The sequence below is a fragment of the Meriones unguiculatus genome, chromosome 1 (assembly GCF_030254825.1).
Source record: "Meriones unguiculatus strain TT.TT164.6M chromosome 1, Bangor_MerUng_6.1, whole genome shotgun sequence".
Lineage (NCBI taxonomy): Eukaryota > Metazoa > Chordata > Mammalia > Rodentia > Muridae > Meriones > Meriones unguiculatus.
The window spans coordinates 16,412,960-16,431,048 of record NC_083349.1 but is presented as its reverse complement, the minus strand read 5'-3'; the positions used below and the strand labels follow the sequence as shown (position 1 = coordinate 16,431,048).

The 18,089-nt window shown below is 51.1% G+C and overlaps 1 protein-coding gene across 29 annotated transcripts in view; it reads right to left on the bottom strand.

The window, feature by feature from the left end:
- Positions 1 to 18,089, bottom strand: part of Jakmip3 (Janus kinase and microtubule interacting protein 3) — a 130,402-nt gene that overhangs the window by 29,107 nt on the left and 83,206 nt on the right. For 5 of the 29 annotated variants that reach the window (XM_060381645.1, XM_060381633.1, XM_060381719.1 and 2 more), the window contains 13 exons: positions 15,503 to 15,718; positions 14,069 to 14,188; positions 13,033 to 13,179; positions 12,175 to 12,306; positions 10,660 to 10,695; positions 9,946 to 10,005; positions 7,936 to 8,067; positions 6,487 to 6,615; positions 5,517 to 5,600; positions 3,306 to 3,368; positions 1,586 to 1,684; positions 266 to 364; positions 124 to 183 (listed from right to left, as the gene is read on the bottom strand). In XM_060381645.1, the coding sequence (XP_060237628.1) occupies positions 124 to 183; positions 266 to 364; positions 1,586 to 1,684; positions 3,306 to 3,368; positions 5,517 to 5,600; positions 6,487 to 6,615; positions 7,936 to 8,067; positions 9,946 to 10,005; positions 10,660 to 10,695; positions 12,175 to 12,306; positions 13,033 to 13,179; positions 14,069 to 14,188; positions 15,503 to 15,718 (1,377 nt within the window). The remainder of the gene's footprint in view (positions 1 to 123; positions 184 to 265; positions 365 to 1,585; positions 1,685 to 3,305; positions 3,369 to 5,516; positions 5,601 to 6,486; positions 6,616 to 7,935; positions 8,068 to 9,945; positions 10,006 to 10,659; positions 10,696 to 12,174; positions 12,307 to 13,032; positions 13,180 to 14,068; positions 14,189 to 15,502; positions 15,719 to 18,089) is intronic. The other 24 variants (XM_060381662.1, XM_060381730.1, XM_060381653.1 and 21 more) reach the window with 17 other exon arrangements.

Here is an 18,089-nt window from a genome sequence, read left to right as displayed (position 1 = left end):
AAAGGTCTTTGTCTAGAGTAGCCTATGATGGGACTGAAGTGGGCTCAAGGGGCCCCTGGGCCTGAGGGCTGGGCTGGGGTGGTCAGCATGGAGAGGCATGCACAAGTCAGGAGAGCAACATACACTTACGGCGTTATCCCCCAGGATATCCAGCTTCTTCATCAGCTCTGTGACCAGGATGTCCTAGAAGGCAGACAGAGGAACAGGGTGATATAGGAGTGGCAGCCGGGTGGGCCATGCAAGGTGAAGGAGGAGAAAGTCTTACCGTGACACCTTCGGCCTCACAATACACCTGAAGGGGGCTCTTCCCGTCCACAAAAGGTGTATGGTGGAAGTTGATGGCAGGTGACTTCCTCTCCCTCTCCTGAGACAAAGAGCAGAAGGCTGGGCATAGCAGGGGTAGGCTGTTCTCACCCTATCTCCTCTCCTCCTGGTCCTGAGCTGAGGCCAGGAGAACCCTGACCAAGGACACCCACTGAGGAGGCAAGGTGATATTTCCCACACTCAGCCCTAGTAGAGTCAGTCCTTGGGCAGAAACCTCCATGGACTTGCCCAGAAGATTGTCCCCGTGCGCTTGCTGCTCCGGGCGGTAGGACGCTGCTGCACGGAACCCTGGCAATGCAGCCTACTGAGACCCACTTCAGGGTTCACTTGCTTTGGCATCCCCAAGTCCCAGGGACAAGAGGAAGCTTAGAGGACAGACCTCAGGTAAAGAGTCATCATGGGATTTGCAAAATGAGCACTGGGGACCACGGATGGTGCTCAGGGATTTTATACGAAGGACACACACAGGAGCCTAGGACTCATGGAGGACAGCCAGTCAGCTTCATAGCCCTCTGTTGTCCAGAGAGGTAGCTAGGAGGACTCTGAGCAGTGGGTCAGTCTGGAATCACTGCTGTGTGGGAATGTCCAGCAAGGACACACCTGTGAATAACTTCCTCTAGCCTTAGTGAGCCACACTGCCCATCTGTCCTCACAGTGAAAGGTGACACAGTGACCTACCCCACCCCCAACACACACACACACACACACACACACACACAGCTCGACCCTCTTGCAAGAATCTTTGCCTTTCCTCCTCTGTAGGTCATAGAAGAGGGCACAGGCCAGGGACAGCGGGGCAAAGCTGAAGGGCACCTGACCACTGTATGGTATCTCTCCCCCACTGAGCAGCTTCTACAAACAAGAATGGATGTCTGCTGGGCTGTCCTCAAGCCTGGTTATGGTCCCTGCCACTGGTCACCTTAGTCTAGCTGCAGCCACAGTGCTTTGCTGAGGTCACAGGTCTGGAAGCAATCCTGAGCTTTCTGGTTGGTTTGTTTGGTTGTTTTTTTTTTTTTTTTTTTACTGCCCCTTTACAATGATGGCTTCTTGCTTGTCACCCCTCACGCTCCCCATCTGCCCCATCCTCCCTTAGAGATGCACATTTGACCCCATCTGGCCTCTTTTCTTCCCCATGTGGCCTTTGGGCTTTTATTTATAGAATCACAGGAGCTGAGAGGTTTGAGAAGAGGAGCCCAGCTCATGGCCCTGTGACACACCTGCTTGGGTGCTTCCCCACCCTCCCTCAGCTTACCCTACCTACCTCAAGCTCCAGGATCCTGAATTCCAGAAGCTCATTCTGGTCCTTTGCATCCTGGACCTCGTGCTTCAGCCGGGCCTCCTCGGTCTCCATTTGTTTTATCTGAAGAACAGGAAGTAGATGAGGTGAGAGGGCATTTGATTCTCTCAAGAGGATGCACAGATTAACTTTCTGCTCAGCTGCTTGCTTCTGTGAGAACAGGACACTTGCCCAATTCAACAGGGCTGTCCAGAGAAACAGGCCCCACAAACATGGAGGAGGAAGGAAGCTGCTGAGGACACATTGTCCCTGTGTGATTCCTGGAGCTCAGGCTGGTTCATGACCCAGGAGAGGAAGGAAAGTGTGTGTGGTTACCTGGCCACATTCCACAGGTGATGTGGGTAATTCAGGTGTATCTAATTAGCACTAGTAATGAGTGAGGTTGATGTAGCGTCCTGCCTTCCTGAGAGTGAACACACAGGGCTGGTATGTGGCTCAGTGTTAAGTGGCAGGGCACATGCCTAGCATGCGCAAGGCCCTGGGTTTGATCGCTGGCATCACAGAACAAGACAAAAACCAAAGGTTAACACAGTGTCTGCTGCCCATGGTTCACATCCTCAGCAGCTGCAGGAAGATGCTCTAGCCATCTCTCCCAGCACTGAACGTACAGGCTCGTAAGTTTATCCTGACATTCAGAAGACCAGCAATGTGGACTCGCCGTAACGCAGTCAACACTAGCGCCTTCCACGGTGCCGGCTCTCGTGCTGAGCAGCTCGGCAGCTGTAAAGCAGATGCAGGGCCACGATTGTGACTCTGTGCTCATCAAATCCAGAGGAGAGACAGGTGTGTGTGACTTGCGCATATATGTGTTCGCACAAGTGTGTGACGTGCGCATCCACTTGTGTGCATGTGGGTGCCAGAAGTTGACACGGAGCGTCTCCTTCAGTCTCTCTCCACTTTGCTTTTTGAGACTGGGTTTTACATGGGTGCTGGGATCCGAACTCAGATCCTCATCCTTGCTCGGCAAGCTCTTTACTGACTGCCGTTTCTTGAGCCCTCCCCCGGAGACCACAGATTTTAAATGGGTGTGAGCCTCTGGGCATGGCCATGAGCATTTAAGCGTGGGTGTGCATGAATGGCAATGAGTACCACTAGTGGAAGTCACAGCTCTCTGTCTAGGCCCACCTTGGGGAAGGTGGCACCAGGCAGCTGTGAAGGCTCCAGTAAGAATGCTTTTCTGAACTGTTTTAGTTAGCTAGACTCTCACAGCCAATAAAGCCACAGCCAGGGAAATAGGGTTGACAGTTTTTTGAGTCTCTTGTTGTCAGAAATCAAGCAAGCCCGTAGCACAGACAGGAACAAAAGTCCAGGTTCGCCCAGGAACTCTCAAAGGAGCTGTAGGGGACATTCAGCCTCATGGTGAACCTTGCTAGAAGTTTTCTGACCCCAAGGCTCTAACCAGGGTGGTTTAGGTGATTTCTCCAGCCATCCTTACCCATCAGCAGGGCAGAGAGTTATTACAATGACAGCAGACACAGCTCTGTCAGCCCTGAGAGAAACAGCCCTCGTTTCCTCATGCAGAAAGTAGGGTGAATGGGGCTGCTACAAAGTGAGCCAGAGGAAGGCCTGGTACTTGGCCACACCTACCATCAGCCCAAGAAGTCTACCACATAAAAAGTATCTTTCCATTCAAGCATAAAAAGTATCTCCCTAGATTCATGCACGGCTGGGAGGCACCGCATACCTTTTCCACAAGCTCTTGATTCCTTCGATACAGTGCTTGCTTCTCCTCAATCCACTTCATATCCTTGAAAACAGAATTGAAATGCAGACATGAAAACCCTGTAGGACACTGCGGGTACACCTCCAAACCAGGACTGGCAGAACCGAGCATGCCAGCCCCTGCTTCTGCGAGGCCACCCAGGGTCAGTGCATGGTAAGGAAAGCCTTTGTGTGGTGCCTATTCTATCTGAGGGTCTTGGACAGAAAACAGGAGCAGCTAGGCCTGCATCAGGCAGACATTTCCGTGGTGTCGTGTGCTACTGCAGGGACTGCAGGGTTCCTGGACCAGGCGCTCAGTGAAGTGTAACTGTCACAAGTCCAGGGAGACCTGAGTTGGGGAGCGAGAGGACCCAGGCAGGTGGGAGCAAGTGCCACATTCAGGGTAGAATCCTGTCCACGTCACACTCAGGAAGACACATGGGCAGATTAAAGGCCTCCTTCTCTGTCAGAGGTCATGTGTGGACACCTCCTGACATGGCCTCTGGCTCTGACTTAGGAGGAAATCCCATTTCACATCCTTTTTCACCTGGACCCAGTGGCTACCCTCCACTGGCATTCTCAGGTTTGAGCTGTGTTGGAAATGCGGAAGGCTGCCTTAGACACTGGGCTTCATTGGGAAGTTCCAACCAACAAAGGCCCCTGCAGAGGCGTGGTCAGATCAGGCCTAGACCTAGGACATAGTCAATTTTTTTTAACTATTGAAAATAGATTTTTTAATTATATTCTGATTAGGGTTTCTCCTCCAAACTTCTCCCCCATACACTCAAACTCACACCCCTTTTCTCTCTCTCATTAGAAAACAGGTATCTAAAAAGAAATAATAATAAAAACAAGCAAAAATAGGATAGTACAAACTAATAGAAAAAAATCCCACATATAGAGATATATACATTTGCATGAAATCCTATAAAAACACAAAACCAGAAACCACAATATACAAGCAAAAGATCTAAGGTTAAAAATTAAAAAAGCCCAGACTTCCCCCCTCCAAAAAAAAAAAACCAAAAACAAACAAACAAACAAACAAAAAAAAAAAACAACTCTCCAGGGCTAGGCATGGTCACACACACACACACACACACACACACACACACACACACACACACACCTGTAATCCCAGCACACAGGGAGGCAGAGGCAGGCACATCTCTGTGAGCTCAAGGACAGCTTGGTCTACAAAGCAAGTAGACCAAGGCTACACAAGGAAACTCTGTCTTGGGGGGAAAAAACCATCCAAGTTTTTGTATTAGCCATCTGCTGCCGGGCCTGGGGCCTGCCCTTAATAGTGATTTGTATGCCCAGTGAGACTGTTCTGAAGAAAGCTAATTTTTCTTTGCGAGGGGTTGTCAGCTGGAGATAGCTTCTAGATTAGGAATGAGGCTTGGGACATAGTGTTCTTATCTCTCCTTCCTGAGCACTTTTCTTCTTATAACAGAGCAGCCACCACCTGGGCCATGACCCAGTTGTGCTGACTGGGCTAGGACCACTCCTTGGTCTGAGAGAGCTGCATGGTGGTGTCTGAACAGCATTGATGCATGGTGGCCAGGAAAGTGAGGTAAATGGGTTCTATGTGTCAAGAGATAACTGATAACTCTATGGCACTGAATTCTGAGACACTGACCAACTAGCAGTTAATACACTGAGAGCCATCTGATACTGGGACTGGACAAGGACCAAGGGAGCATGGCCCCTAGGACAGAGCCCTCCGTGGGATCAAAGAATCTGGGAGTGGTATCTGGTATGAGAAGGAGTGCTAATTAACACCATGAGCTATTTGATTCTAGGGGGATGATGGGTCCCCAGAAACCCAGGTCTGGGACTAAGCCAAGAGTAGCTTGGAGCTTTTCCCTCTGATGTCTACAGTGAGAGTACATAGGGCCTCGAGTTCAGCCTCTGGCTCAGAGCCAAGGAGATGCCTTGTTCTGTGGGTAGGCAAATTCTTGTTTTGCTCACTGCTTGCTAGGGCATTCCTTCCAGATATTAGAAACTGTGAAACCTACTGTATCTGCTCAGCTTTGTAGCATGCAATGAATAATGCCTATATAGGTATGGGCTCATCCCTCTCCATCCTTCTTGAACAGAAAACCGGGAAAGCACTGAGGGCCATGCCTCTCCCAGGACCCCCTAGGACAGATATAGGACACTAATGCTACAAGCAACCAGAAAAACTCACCTGCCCCTGCTCAGCCAGTGCCTTTTCCAGGTCCTCCACCCGTGTCTGTGCTCTCTGTATTTCAGCTTGCAGCTGCTCACGGGTCTGTAGGATAGGAGGAAGAATACATCAAATTTTCTCTAACAGCCCAGACAGATGGACATACTCAAAGATGCAGGATACAGAGGATTCTGCCTCAGAATCCTTGAGAAGGTGTGTGTGTGTGTGTGTGTGTGTGTGTGTGTGTGTGTGTGTGTGTGTGTGTTTCAAAACCCTAAGTTGCAGAATTGCCTCTTTCCCTGCAGGAGGGTGAATAGGGAGTGTGGCCAACCAGAACCAAGACCTCGCAGCTGCCTGCTCAGAAGAGCCCCACCTCTCCAAGAAGGGGCCTGTCTCCTTCTACACCAGCCACAGTTCCGAAGGTAACTGTCCCTGCAAAGTGAGGAGGATCCCTTTTCCTGTGTCCCTTCCTAAAACTTGATGCTCTCACTGCCTCCAATAGTCAGCAGATAGCCATACACACACATACCCACTCCCCAGCCCTGCTGGTCAGTGTTGCTAGGATGCTGTTGACTGATGGGACACGTCCAGTGAAGCAGGCAGGAGCTTTGCAGCTCCTGCTTACAAGCCCAGACTCCCACACTGTCCTTAACTAACTCTGTGCCTTCAGAGGCTGCATAGATGGTGCCATCTCAGAGGGTACAGGCCCTGTGTGCCCCAGCTATGGCCTTTGGTACAGACAAGGACTCTCACCCATATCCATGCTTTTACCATCCATGCCAACCCCACCCCAGCTCAAACTGACCCAGCCTCGGGTTCCATAGCACTGATTTTTAATGGCTTCAGGGTTACTGCCCAGGACCCAGGAACTATGGGATAAAGGAGCTTAGCTCAAAGTCTAGGCAAATGGAACGTCCCTGCAGGGCCTTGGGGATAAACAGGAAGGATCTGAGTGGAAGTTGGAACATCTCAGAGTAGAAGTCATTTAGACCTTAACTTCTCGTTCTGCGTCCAGTGTCCCTCCGACTTGTTCCTGCAGCAAGGCGTAGGCTCGCTGCAATGCCTGGTACTCCATGGTCAGCTGCCGGAACCTCAGCTCTGTCTCTTCCTTGGCCATACCCTAGAGAAGCGCAGGGGCACCACATGTGCAAAGAGAGATATAGCATTAACCTGGGCCCCACACAGCAGCACTCCCAAACAGCCAGGTTCCGCTCTTCCCAGTGAGGTATAGTGAATAATCTAATAATAATCCCCCAGGAGGATTCTGCAGCCTGTGGGGAGGAGTAAAACTTGCGGCTCAGTGCTGCTTAGAAGGAGGCTTTCCTGGGAGGCGACCTTTGGCTCCTGAGCTGGGTGGCTGCACTAGCCATGATGAAGCCAGGGTAGACTTCAATGATTAGTAGCCCTACACCTGTTTGCCCTGACCCAGAGGGCTCTTTCTGATAAACATGGCTCCTCAACAGCTCTGCTGGCAGAAATGTGTTATGAGAGGAATACTGGGCTTGGTGGAAGGAGTCCAGAGTCCCGGGCAGTGCAGCCTCACACACACCTGTGCCAAGTTTGTTTACCTCAGGCTCATACTGGCAGAATCACCCCTGGATATGTGCTTCTAGCTGCCCTGGCACCTGCTGCCACAGCTAGAGAGCAGATGCAAGTGGGTCTGATTTCACTGTGGAGTCCTGGTGTCCCTCTGTGTGGAGAGTAGGCTATATCTAGGAGTGACTGAGTCCATATTCTTCCGTGTCCCCCAACCCCCAAGGCTGATGGTAGTGGATATGTTGTGATAGCTTCAATTTCTAAGCAAGTCCAAAGTCTTTGGGTCACGCTCCAACATCTTTAAGGGATGGCCATGCATATCCTTGCCACTGGACCAGGTCAAGGCTTTGAACTACCACTTCCTGTCCATAGAGTGTGGCTAAGCTAGAGCAGTCCCCACAGAGATAAATCTTGATTTTTCATGCCTGGGAGCTGAGGTGCTTGCTGGACTTGACATGGCCATTGTTCTGGTGGGAAGGACTAGCCAAACAGGACACTTGGTTTTTTTAATATGCTAAAAGGCTCCTCTCTATACACTGAGGCTCTGAAGGTCCCTGAAATGTTATTGGCATCTTGCTTGGAGGTTCAGACCTTCCTGGAAAGCCTTTGAAGAGACTGGGGAGCCCTCCATACCCCTTATATGGGGCTCAAGCTGCATGGAGGGAGGACACATGACCAGATACTGGAGGCAAGGAGTAGCCCTCCACAGCCACACACCCAAGTAATATAAATGGTGTTTGTCACTGTGCAAATTGAAGGACTGGTCCAGGGATGGACTAGAAGACTGAATGGGAGCAGGGTTCACATGAGGCCTCAACCCCATCCCTTCCCCCTGCCTGACTCAATACCTCAACAACCCCTAAGGACTAGCTAGCCAAAGAACTCTATGGTAGACCCAGATTACCTCTTCCAGGTCATCTTCAGGGGTGCAAGGGGTCTGATCCGTCCTGTCAGTTTGGTAAGAAATGGAGGAACCATCGGATTCCAGGGAAGCTTCTTCATCGTATCCAAAGAAGGTCTCCACGACAACCGGCTTCTGGCCCAAAGGCAATGCATTAGTGCAAACCCAGCTGGGCATGGCTAACAGCCCTAGCACTCCTTGGGCCTCCTCTTCCTGTTGCCCAGGTGTGGAATCGCAACTGAGAAGCTGTCCCTTCACTGAGCAGTCCCAATGCAATTCACCCCCCTCCCTGTTTGCTGGTGTGCTTCAAAAAGGGCTGGGGCTGGTCTCCCACAGGCCAAGATAGAGGTCTGGGCCCGTGTAGCCAGCTTGGTTATCCTGGAGGAAGGATGGTGGGGGGTAGATGGAGAAGTGGCCCATGGCCCCTGGGTAAGTGGTTCCTGGACCTGACCTTCTGGCCCGCTGAACTCATACAGGGTTGACAGTGAGCTCCTCTCTGCTGTGCATTCGTTGTACACTCACTGTTGTACTCTGTTGTACTTTCACAAGTATGTGTTTTTGACAGATTGAACTAGAAACCAAGCCAAAGTGGGTCCTCTATCAGCTGGATTGAGGAGCTCTTCCTTCAAACTCCCAAACTTTGTCCATCTAGGTTTTAGGAGTATTACAGAGTCCAGAAGGTCCCCATCTTCTTCCAGCCACATTCCGGATCCCCTCGTTCCTCAAACTGATTCTGCATCAGTGATTGGCCTTGTGGCCTTGGGGCTCTCTGTTGGTCCCTCTTCCAGAACCTTCCAGGGAAGCTTGTACCTGGGACCTAGGACCATCAGACGCCCTCACAAACCACCTTTTCTAGCCCCTTTCCTCATTTCCCTTCCCAGGTGCCCTCATCTTCCTCCGGCCTAGCAGTGCTCCTGGTTTTTCTCCTGAGAGCTGACTGTTACCCCACCTTTCAAGTTGAATGACCACCAAACACTTGTTTATTGGAGTCCTGCCCTTTCAGAAGGAGGATTTCGCTGTGCTTCAACCTTTCCCAACCTCTCCTAGGCAGGCTTTCCCCTCTACTTCTTTCCCAGACTTCTTCATAGAAATATGCAAAAAACAGGCAAGCCCCACAAACTTGAGGCAATTTCATCTCCACCCCTCTGGCCCCTGATTATGAACTGAAATTACACCGGTGGCCTGGTCTCCTGTCACATCACTGTTTCTCTGAAGGCCTCCACTGTCACCTTCCATCTCTCTCTTGGCTTCACTTCCTGCTGTCCCGGAACTCCTGTCCTTCCTGCCGGTGCTGCAAGGGCATCCGTGAGAAAGCCCCACCAGCTCTTTGTATTCTCGCTTTTGATTCTGACCTCCCACCTCTGGAACACTGAGAATGGAGTGGGATTGTCTTGGCGGATGCCTGAGCCATCTCTCCAGCCCCTATTACTGATAGCACTGCCCATATCAGTGGACTTGGGGAAGGGTATGGGAGGAGAAGGGGAGGAGGGGTGGGCTTGGGAAGGGATAAGGGAGGGGGCTACAGCTGGGATACAAAATGAATAAATTGTAATTAATTAAAAATAAATAAATAAAGAAAAAATAAACCACTGAGTCTATCAGTGCTGTCTATGGGTGGGAAGGGGGATTGGGGAAGGAGGAAGGGGTTGATATGATCAAAATACATTATATAAATGTATAAAATTCCCAAAGGATGAATGAAAATTCTAAAAATAGATAGCCAGGGCCACAAACCCCTGGAACACATTCCAAGGCCACTTGAATTTGATGCTCCCAACAACACCTCCACAAACCTCAGATAAACAGGGTCCTTCTCTCCTAGGTAGGTTGGTCTGACCTTGGTTGACAAAGTTTAAAAGGATAAGCAGGGGATTTGCTTTGAGTCATATGTGGGTTATTTGAGAGTGACGTTTTAAAATAAATTTTCTTTCCATGTTCGAAGGAAGAAGTTCACTGCTATTATATGGTATTTAGAAGCTTGCATTTTATGCCCGAGCCCTCCCTTTCTTTTACCTTGGGGAGTTTCGCCATTTTCTTTCTTTGTTTCCGATACCTCAACAGCTTGTCACGTTCCTGAAAAAGCCAGTTGGGGAGGTCTATTTAAGTAACTGAACAGCTGTCTGGCACATGCACTGGTTTGTACCACATTGTGGAGAAGGTGGCCTTAGGCATGGTGGCTTGTTAAAGAGATCGTGCACACTAGCAATCCTTTGTCAGCCCGAGGCCAGCAGGTGCCAATGTAGGTGGGGCCTGGGCTTTCGGAAAACTGGACTTTCAAGGAGGGTGGGTGGTCCAGGCTCCTTCCGCTCCATGGAAAGGGGTCCTTGCTTATGGAGACACTGCATGCTTCATTATTGGGAAGTTACCCTGTGCATCTGTGTTTTTGCTGTCATGAGGGTGGAGAAGCTAAGCCATCATCACCTGTTCATGCTAGTTGGGAGAAGCTGGTTGGGGTGACAAAGATGGGCTCTTGAGTCTGGCCTTTAGGGAGTAAACAGGAAAATCACTCACTGGGGATGGTGTTGTGTCACCTGGGGCAGCTGTTCCTGTATGATCTCAAAACTGGCTCCCAGGCACCACTGCATGCTTGGTCAGGGAGTACAGTGGTGGGTTGCTACAGGGGTTTCTGTCTAGACTAAAAGGGGCCATTGGCACAGCATGGGTCCATGCAGCTACATGGGGCAAGGAGAACATGCAGCAAGCAAGGCGGTGCCAGTCAGTGCTTACCAACACACTCTTCACATAGCCTGCTGTCTCCAGGGTCTAGGGGAAGAAAACATCACATCACACAGTAGACTGAGGCCAGAGACCTTAGAGTCACCGGCTGACAAAGGCCTACAGCCACACACTCACTCCCCAGAGGGAGGTTTGGGCCCTAACATTCCTTCCTCTTCTCTAGGGGCTCCTTGAACCTTCCAGAGTACCAGGAGTCTTTGTTCACAGTGGGTATCCTGTTACTCCCTCAGAACAGGAGGAAGACCTGCCGCCATGATATGTACCTGTGATCAACCGGGATTTCAGACCTTTCCCATTTCTTTCATCAATCATCATGGTTGCGACTGAATGAGAAAAGAACTCAGCCAGCAGGGCCATGGAGAGCCACTGCAGTGAGACCACCCACAGTCTGGAGAGTGAGGGGAGGGATCTCCCTGTGTAGTTTCGTGGGAACAGCTTTGGTCACTGTAAGACAGGCCAGAGACAGAGATCTGTGCTGCTGCTCTGCTGCTGCCTCCCGGAGGACACAGAGTGACTAGAGGCACCTCCTTTTGAAATGGCCTCGTCTTGGACTCAACCAGGATTCCGACAGGAAGCAGAAGGTACTCCCAGAGAGGGTAGAGAGTTTCATGAAGCACTATTTAGAAACCTATGGTGGGGATGTGGGGGTTGGCACAAGGACAGAGACATGGTAGCTCCCCACCACCACCAAAAGGTGTCCACAGCTCTGTCCACCAAACCTGTGAATGATGCCTGATGTCTAAATAGTGTCTTTGAAGGTGTAATTGAGTAAAGATGCTATGAAACCATACTAGATTACGATGGAGCCTAAGCCCAGTGGCAAGTTTCCTACAACAAACAGAAGAGACCATCTGAGCAGAAGCGGAGGAAGCCATGGTGGCATCGAGAGGAAAGGTATGGCCACAGCAGGGAACACTGTAGTCCAGAGGGGTTGCCCAGGGGAAGGAGTGGTCCCCTCCAGAGTATGTGGATGGAGGGCAACAAACCCCTCACGCTTTGATTTTGGACTTGTGTCCTTGGCCTCCAAACCTTCGAGAAAATAGGTGGCTTGTTCTTAAGATGTCTGGCTAATGGTGGTTTGTTTTCAACATGGGCAGAGCTGCTGGCCTTGGGCTCTAAGGTCCACAGTGTTAGGAAGCTCAGGGGCAGAGAGCTGTTTAGAGAAGGTCATTTTAAGTAGTGACTGTGCTGAGGGGCAGCTGAGGAGATCCCACGAATGCATTCCTGATCTCCCTTGCCCTCTTTACTACCCTAGAGAGCTGAGGTCGGGAGCACAGCAGTAGAGAGTAAAGGGTGTGTAGCAACAGAGGGCGTGTGGGGGCTAAGGGTGGGGGCAGAGGAGGGGTCAGCAGCGGTACTGCTCTAGAGGGACACAGGGTATCCAGTGGGTAGACAGGAGAGTGGAAGCACCCAGCTCCAGAGAGCCTGGGGTGGGGGGAGGAGAGGGGCAGCAGAGAGGCATGGCTCCAGAGGGCACGGGGCGGCAGGGAAGTGTGGCGTGCTCACCTTAGAAAGCTCGTCAATGAGGTTCTGCTGTTCCACAATCTGGAGCTTTAGGAAGTCAATCTCTCTCTCATCTTGACTTTGGTCAAGGTCATTCAAAGAGCTGGGTCTCCGGATGATACCCGCTCTCTGCCTCTGAAACACCAAGCATGGTGGGAACAGTGACTGACCTGGATAATAAGAACTGGGGACCTCCCTACCAGCCTGAGTGACACCTCGGGTTTCCTTGGTGTGGGCAAGGACTTTTCTGCTTGGGATTGGAGCAGCTTGCTGCAGAGCGCAGGGAATCCAAAGCCTATATCTTGGTCATATGTGCATCAGGACCTGGGCAGCTTCCCAGACAGCCCTGACAAACCACCTGAACTGTCTGTGCCTTTCCTTCAGCTCAGGATCTGAGATGGGTAAATGGGGGAAAGGTTAAGGACAAGACTCCCACCACATCCTATTGAGTCACTTACTCTTAATCTACCTTTGCCTCATGGCCTCTGGGACTTTTAGGGCAAGAAGGAACCACTCTGCAGTCTGGCTTAGCAGCAGAGGCAAGAGAGGAGTTTCCCCTGACACCCGGCTTGGTGCTTCACATCAGGCCTGAAAATCCTGCTGTAGAAGGACACACGGTGTCAGGGGAGTGCAGTTCCAGTGGGTGAACAGGAGAGCAGAGGTGCATGGCTCCAGAAAGCAGCAGGGGGCATGGCTTCAGAGGACACCATGACATGGGGCCTCCTGATATCTTGTGCATAGAACTTCCGGGGCTACCAGCTTGTCTGACCAAACCTCTCGTGTTAGAGGAGTACAGAGGAGATGAGATGCTGCCTAACTCTGCCCTAGGAAGCTTCTACCGCAGGCCTAGCAGGCACTTACCATCTCTATGTTCTCCTGAGTGACAAACTTCAGTTTGCTTTCTATGCGCCTCAGAGTGTGAGACAAGTCTTCATTTTTCCGAGTAAGGCGCTTGTTCTTATCCAGCAATGGCTTGTACTGACTTTCAGCTTCTCTCAACCGCTTTAACTGAAACAACGTTTGTTACAGAATGTGAGCTTTTAAGTGACACAGAACTGACATACAGAGACAGCAAACTGACCAGTCAGAGAGCTCTGTGTCTGGTGACTGGAAATGCCGAGGACCCTCAATCTGTAGGTGCTCAAATCCCTTGTATAAAGTGGGATGTATTTGCATGGAACCTACCACGTTCCTGGTATACTCTACCATGTAGGGCTGTTTATAATAATCTGCTTACAGAGTAAATATAGCTAGTTGATGGATGATATTGTTTAGGAAACAAAAAGAGAGAGAGAGGGACTTATTGTATTGGATGGATGCAATTTTCAAAAAAATATTTTTGATCCATGGCTGGATTCATGGACACATACAAAATCTACAGGTGTGGAGCCTGTCATTACATAACCGTAGATGCAGAATATATAGGTGAGGGCTCTATGAATATAGAATCTGTAGAGACAGAACCTGTAGATGTGAAGCCTAAAGACTCAGAATCTCTAGGTGCAGAACTTCTAGGTACGGTGTGCAAAATGGAAAGGTCAAGCTGCAGGTGGAGTCCCAGCCAGGTAACTGTTCTCTGCCCACTTGACACCTAGGTGAACCAGAGGTATCTAAGGGGATGTATCTCAGACCATCTGCAGAAGGACAGAAAGGTAAAGGCCAGCAGGGTGAGGCCGGTGCTCTGCTTGCCAATAAGTGGGGGTGTGGTGTGGCCGACCCCCTGTTTTTGTTAATAAAGCTTTATTGTAGCATGACCAGGAAGCCATGAGGAAAGGCTGTCCCTTCACACCGTCGCTACTCATTTTCAAAAAGAATTCAGGTATGGACACTCCTCCCACATCTCCCCAGGCTGCAAGTTCTAACCTATGGAATACAAAGCCCCCTACCAGCCACTCACCAGTTCATTCCTCTCTTCAGACAGCAAGGCGTTTCGGTCTTCTAGTTTACGGATGATGGCACTTAACTCGGCGATTTTAAGTTGGAAGCGCCTGGCATCTTTTTCATCCAACTGCTGTTCCTAAAACAAAAATCAACTGCAAATAACTGTCCCTAGATGCAAATCTTTGCAAACCCCAACCCAACCGGAGACCAACACACTTCTGCATTGTGATTGCCTTTGCTTCCCAATGGCTGCTGGCAGGGCCCTCCTGGCCTGGAGCTCATGCACTGCACACAGCAAGATGGGAAAGCAAAGATGTCTGCAATGTGCAAAATGTGGCGGGTGAGGGCGTGCAAGTGTGGGAGCCCGAGTGCAGGTGAGGACCAGCTGCATGCTTCCTCCTGGCCGCTGCCCAGCTGAGCCTTCCAGACGGGCCTGCCCTGCCGAGCAGCAAGTCGCTCTCAAAGGATGAGCACAGGAAAAGACATTCCTTATAGACGTTCTGAAGCCGCTTTCCCAAGGAATGTGCTCCCTCAAATCGAGTTTCTGAAACTCACTTTTGGAACCAGAGGAATGTTAAAAATTAATGAAAACATTCTAATGCACACTTGGCATCTGGAGTTAATGCAGTGGTCTGTCCAGAACCAGGGCGGGCAGGGGGTTGGTGCTAACTTGGTTAAGCCGTTTGTTATATGCTCATAAATGAGATTCTCCAAAGTCAATGGCCCAAGGCTGGGTCAGCTCAAACTTTTGTCCCTGAATCAAAGAAAAAGATGTCCAGGAAGGTACTGGACATGGCTCAAATTCCTCATTCAACAGGTGCAGGAGAGGCTGGGGGCCAAAGACTTAGAGGGATAACACTGAGGGTTTCCCGGGGTGCTGCAGACACCACCGCAGAGAATCTGAATGAGGAGTGGTGATGAGATGAGTGTGCTCTCAGCTGTACAGCTGCTGGCTGCCCCACGAGCTCACTAGCAGCCTGAGAAGGAGCAGAAAGTGTCATGGTCATATGACAAGCAGGTGGGGAGTGACTGGTGATGCTAGTGCTGGCAACAACCACAAGAGGGGCCAAGCTGGAGACAAGGGTGAGGGATGGCTGGAGCCCGTGCACAGGAGGATGGAAGGGAAGGGAGGCAGCTCATGCTTGGAGTGGGTGCTCCCCACCAACAGAGGGCAGGTCATGACTGGAAAGTGACCTTTAGCAACCTGGGCCCCAGGAAGCAACAAGATCAGAGCTTCTGCTGGGCTGATTGATGATGAAGGAAGGAGACAGTGTATCAGCCCTCCTGGCCAGAGCCAGGTAAGTAGGGGCTGGCTGTACAGTGTCTGGGGCAGGGGGGTCTGGCTGGATATAGCTCCCCATGGAGACGCTGCATTGGGTCATACAGCTGCACAGTACTACGTGTCTGCAACTTGGGGCTGGCTGCGACGAGACCTGGGGGGGGTGCTTACAGGGCTTCCTGAGTGGTCTGAGGCGTCTCCTGCACCGCTTGCATAAGGAAGTTCCCGTCTGGGGCTGCCTGGGTGCCGCTCAGCCTCTTTGGCCTGGGAAAGCTGCTCATCTAGAGCGTCTTTCTGGAGCTGCAGTCTCTGGGCATGCCCGGCTTGAACCCCTAACTCTCTTTCCAGCACGAAGACTGCTCTGTCTTTAAATTTTATCTCCTCCATCTACAAGGAGAACAGAACACAATCACACGCGCAGGCAGGGTACAGATCTGCAGTTACCATAGAAACAGGCAGAGTGGCAGTAGGAGGAAAAGTCCCTGTGATGGTGGCCCCACCGGCGAGCGTCTTGGGCTCTGGGACCGGAAGCAAAAGCAGACATTCTGGATGAGAGCTGGGTACCCCATGCTGCATAAAACCCAGCCTTGGGCCACCCAAATCCAACTGGATCACCCTGGGCTGGTCCCAGTGAGGGGGTCTCTTCTAGAGGCTCCAGGCAATGTATGTTCCTGCACTGCCAGCAAGGAACCTCCATCCCTTGCTGTACATGTCTATGGCACTGGGCATCACTGGGCAGGGTCGAAAGAACTGCAGTTCTTGCTTCTTGCAGTACAATGGGCAAAGCAGAGATTCACTCTGACCTATCTAACCCCTGCCACTAAGGGTATGGTGGACAAAATTCTTTAGAATAGGGAGGAGGTGGGCATGGCTCGAAAGTATAACCAAAAGCTGAACACAGCACAGCCATGCATTTCCAGGCCACATGTACTTCCTGTAAATCTTGCTGCAGGCTGAGGCTTTCAGGGTAGGGTAGGGTAGGGGCAGCTGGACAAGCAGGCTCCAGAAGGCAACACCCACCATATCTAGCCTACGTGGCCCCTGGACCCTGCTGGGCTGGCAGTGGCCCTCCCTCCTTTCCCAAAGGGCAGTGTGCTTTGTGCTTAACATAATTATGGAGATGGATGGTACCTGTATTCTGAGTCTTTTACTGGGGCTGCCCAAGCAGGTATATGCTCACTCAAGGTGACCCTAATGGGGAGGGACCTGGGTGCTGTTAGAATCACAACCAGAACTAGGTTTGCAACAGAACATCCCTGAGGAGAACAACTCAGTTCAAAACAGATTTCCAAAGACTGCTTCTTTGCTTGCTGTTTTAAAGTTTAAAAATACAAATAAGCCAGCCATTAGCTGAAGTTAGCTGGAAGCACAGACGGAGATCTAATTAACCCAGACCACAAATTCCATGGCCACAAGCCATGGGCAGAACAAGATAAAAGAAACCCTTACTGGCTCCATTCCTGTTCAGTGGTGCATGCCATGGTGCTGAAAGGTCAACACGGCCTATCGGGGAGTCAGAACGGCTGGGCTGGTACAAATAAAACCATATGAAAGCAGAGAGGTTCTGAGGCTCCTTCCTCATTCAGCCATTCACTGATGCTCACCTCTGGGGATCTGAACAGGAGAGGGCCTGTGCAAGTGTGAGATGGCTGCCAGAGCATCCAGTCTGAGCAGAGGCAATCTATCTTTGAGGTCATCAGGCCCAGGATGCCCACATGGGGATTGGTGAGAGAGTCTTTCAAGGCTGTAGTTTTCTCACTCAGCATCTTAAGCTTCTGTCTCCTAAACATGGTGGGGTAGATCTGCAGGCCTTCATGGGAGGCAAGCATACATCTGCAGTATGCCAGGCCCCACCCAGATTGGGCTGCTCTGCCTAGCTGGATGGCCCCTCATTGTAGGCACTGCTGTATGTAGGTACAGACACTGAGCTGGTCCAGGACACCATAGCAGACAGCGCAGGGTTCTTGACCACATGTACACTGGTGCCCACAAATATGACTCCCTTTCTGGGAGGGGTTGCTAACCAAGTGTGCCTGTGTCATTGCAGGCTGGAGACTAGGGCTTCCTAGGCCAATGCTGCTCCTCCCTCCCCTCTTCCCATTCTGCTTTGGAATCCAGAGGGCAGGCTACCTTCTTTTGCTCACCATCCCCACATCCAGCGAGCAACACTCCTATGAGTCTGGGCTGAGGGTTTTCCTGTGCATGTTCCCTGTCCATGAACCTGGGGGGCTCCACTAAACCCGGAGGAACAGGCCATCAATGTGACTGTCCCTCCTCGATGTCTGTGGCAGCTTTCAGATACCACATGCCACCGCACAGCTGCTCCAGTACCCATCTCCCCGACCCCAGCACCAGTGTGTACAAACAAAACAACGTGTCCTTGCTCCTGTGATGGGAATATCCTCTCCAGACTGAAATTCGGAATCATGCTGGAGCCTGCTGGTTACCACAAGGATTCCTCCTGTTCTTTAGCACCGCCTTGCCACTGCCCCTAATTTTGTTGTGGACACTGTCTGGAAACCACAGAGGGATTCCTGGGGTCCGTGAGTCTCCAGAAAGGGGTGTTTGTCAGGAGGATGTTTGTCCTGGACTTACAAGGACAAACCTCAGGCCCCGAGGTAGAGCTTCTTGGGGCACCTCCTCTGTTCCCCTGCTGACTGACACATCTGACAGTTGACATTATCCCAGTCCTGCAGTACTGAGAATCATTCCTCCATTTATACCCCCAAATGGCCACCACGTATGCCTGCCACTCAGG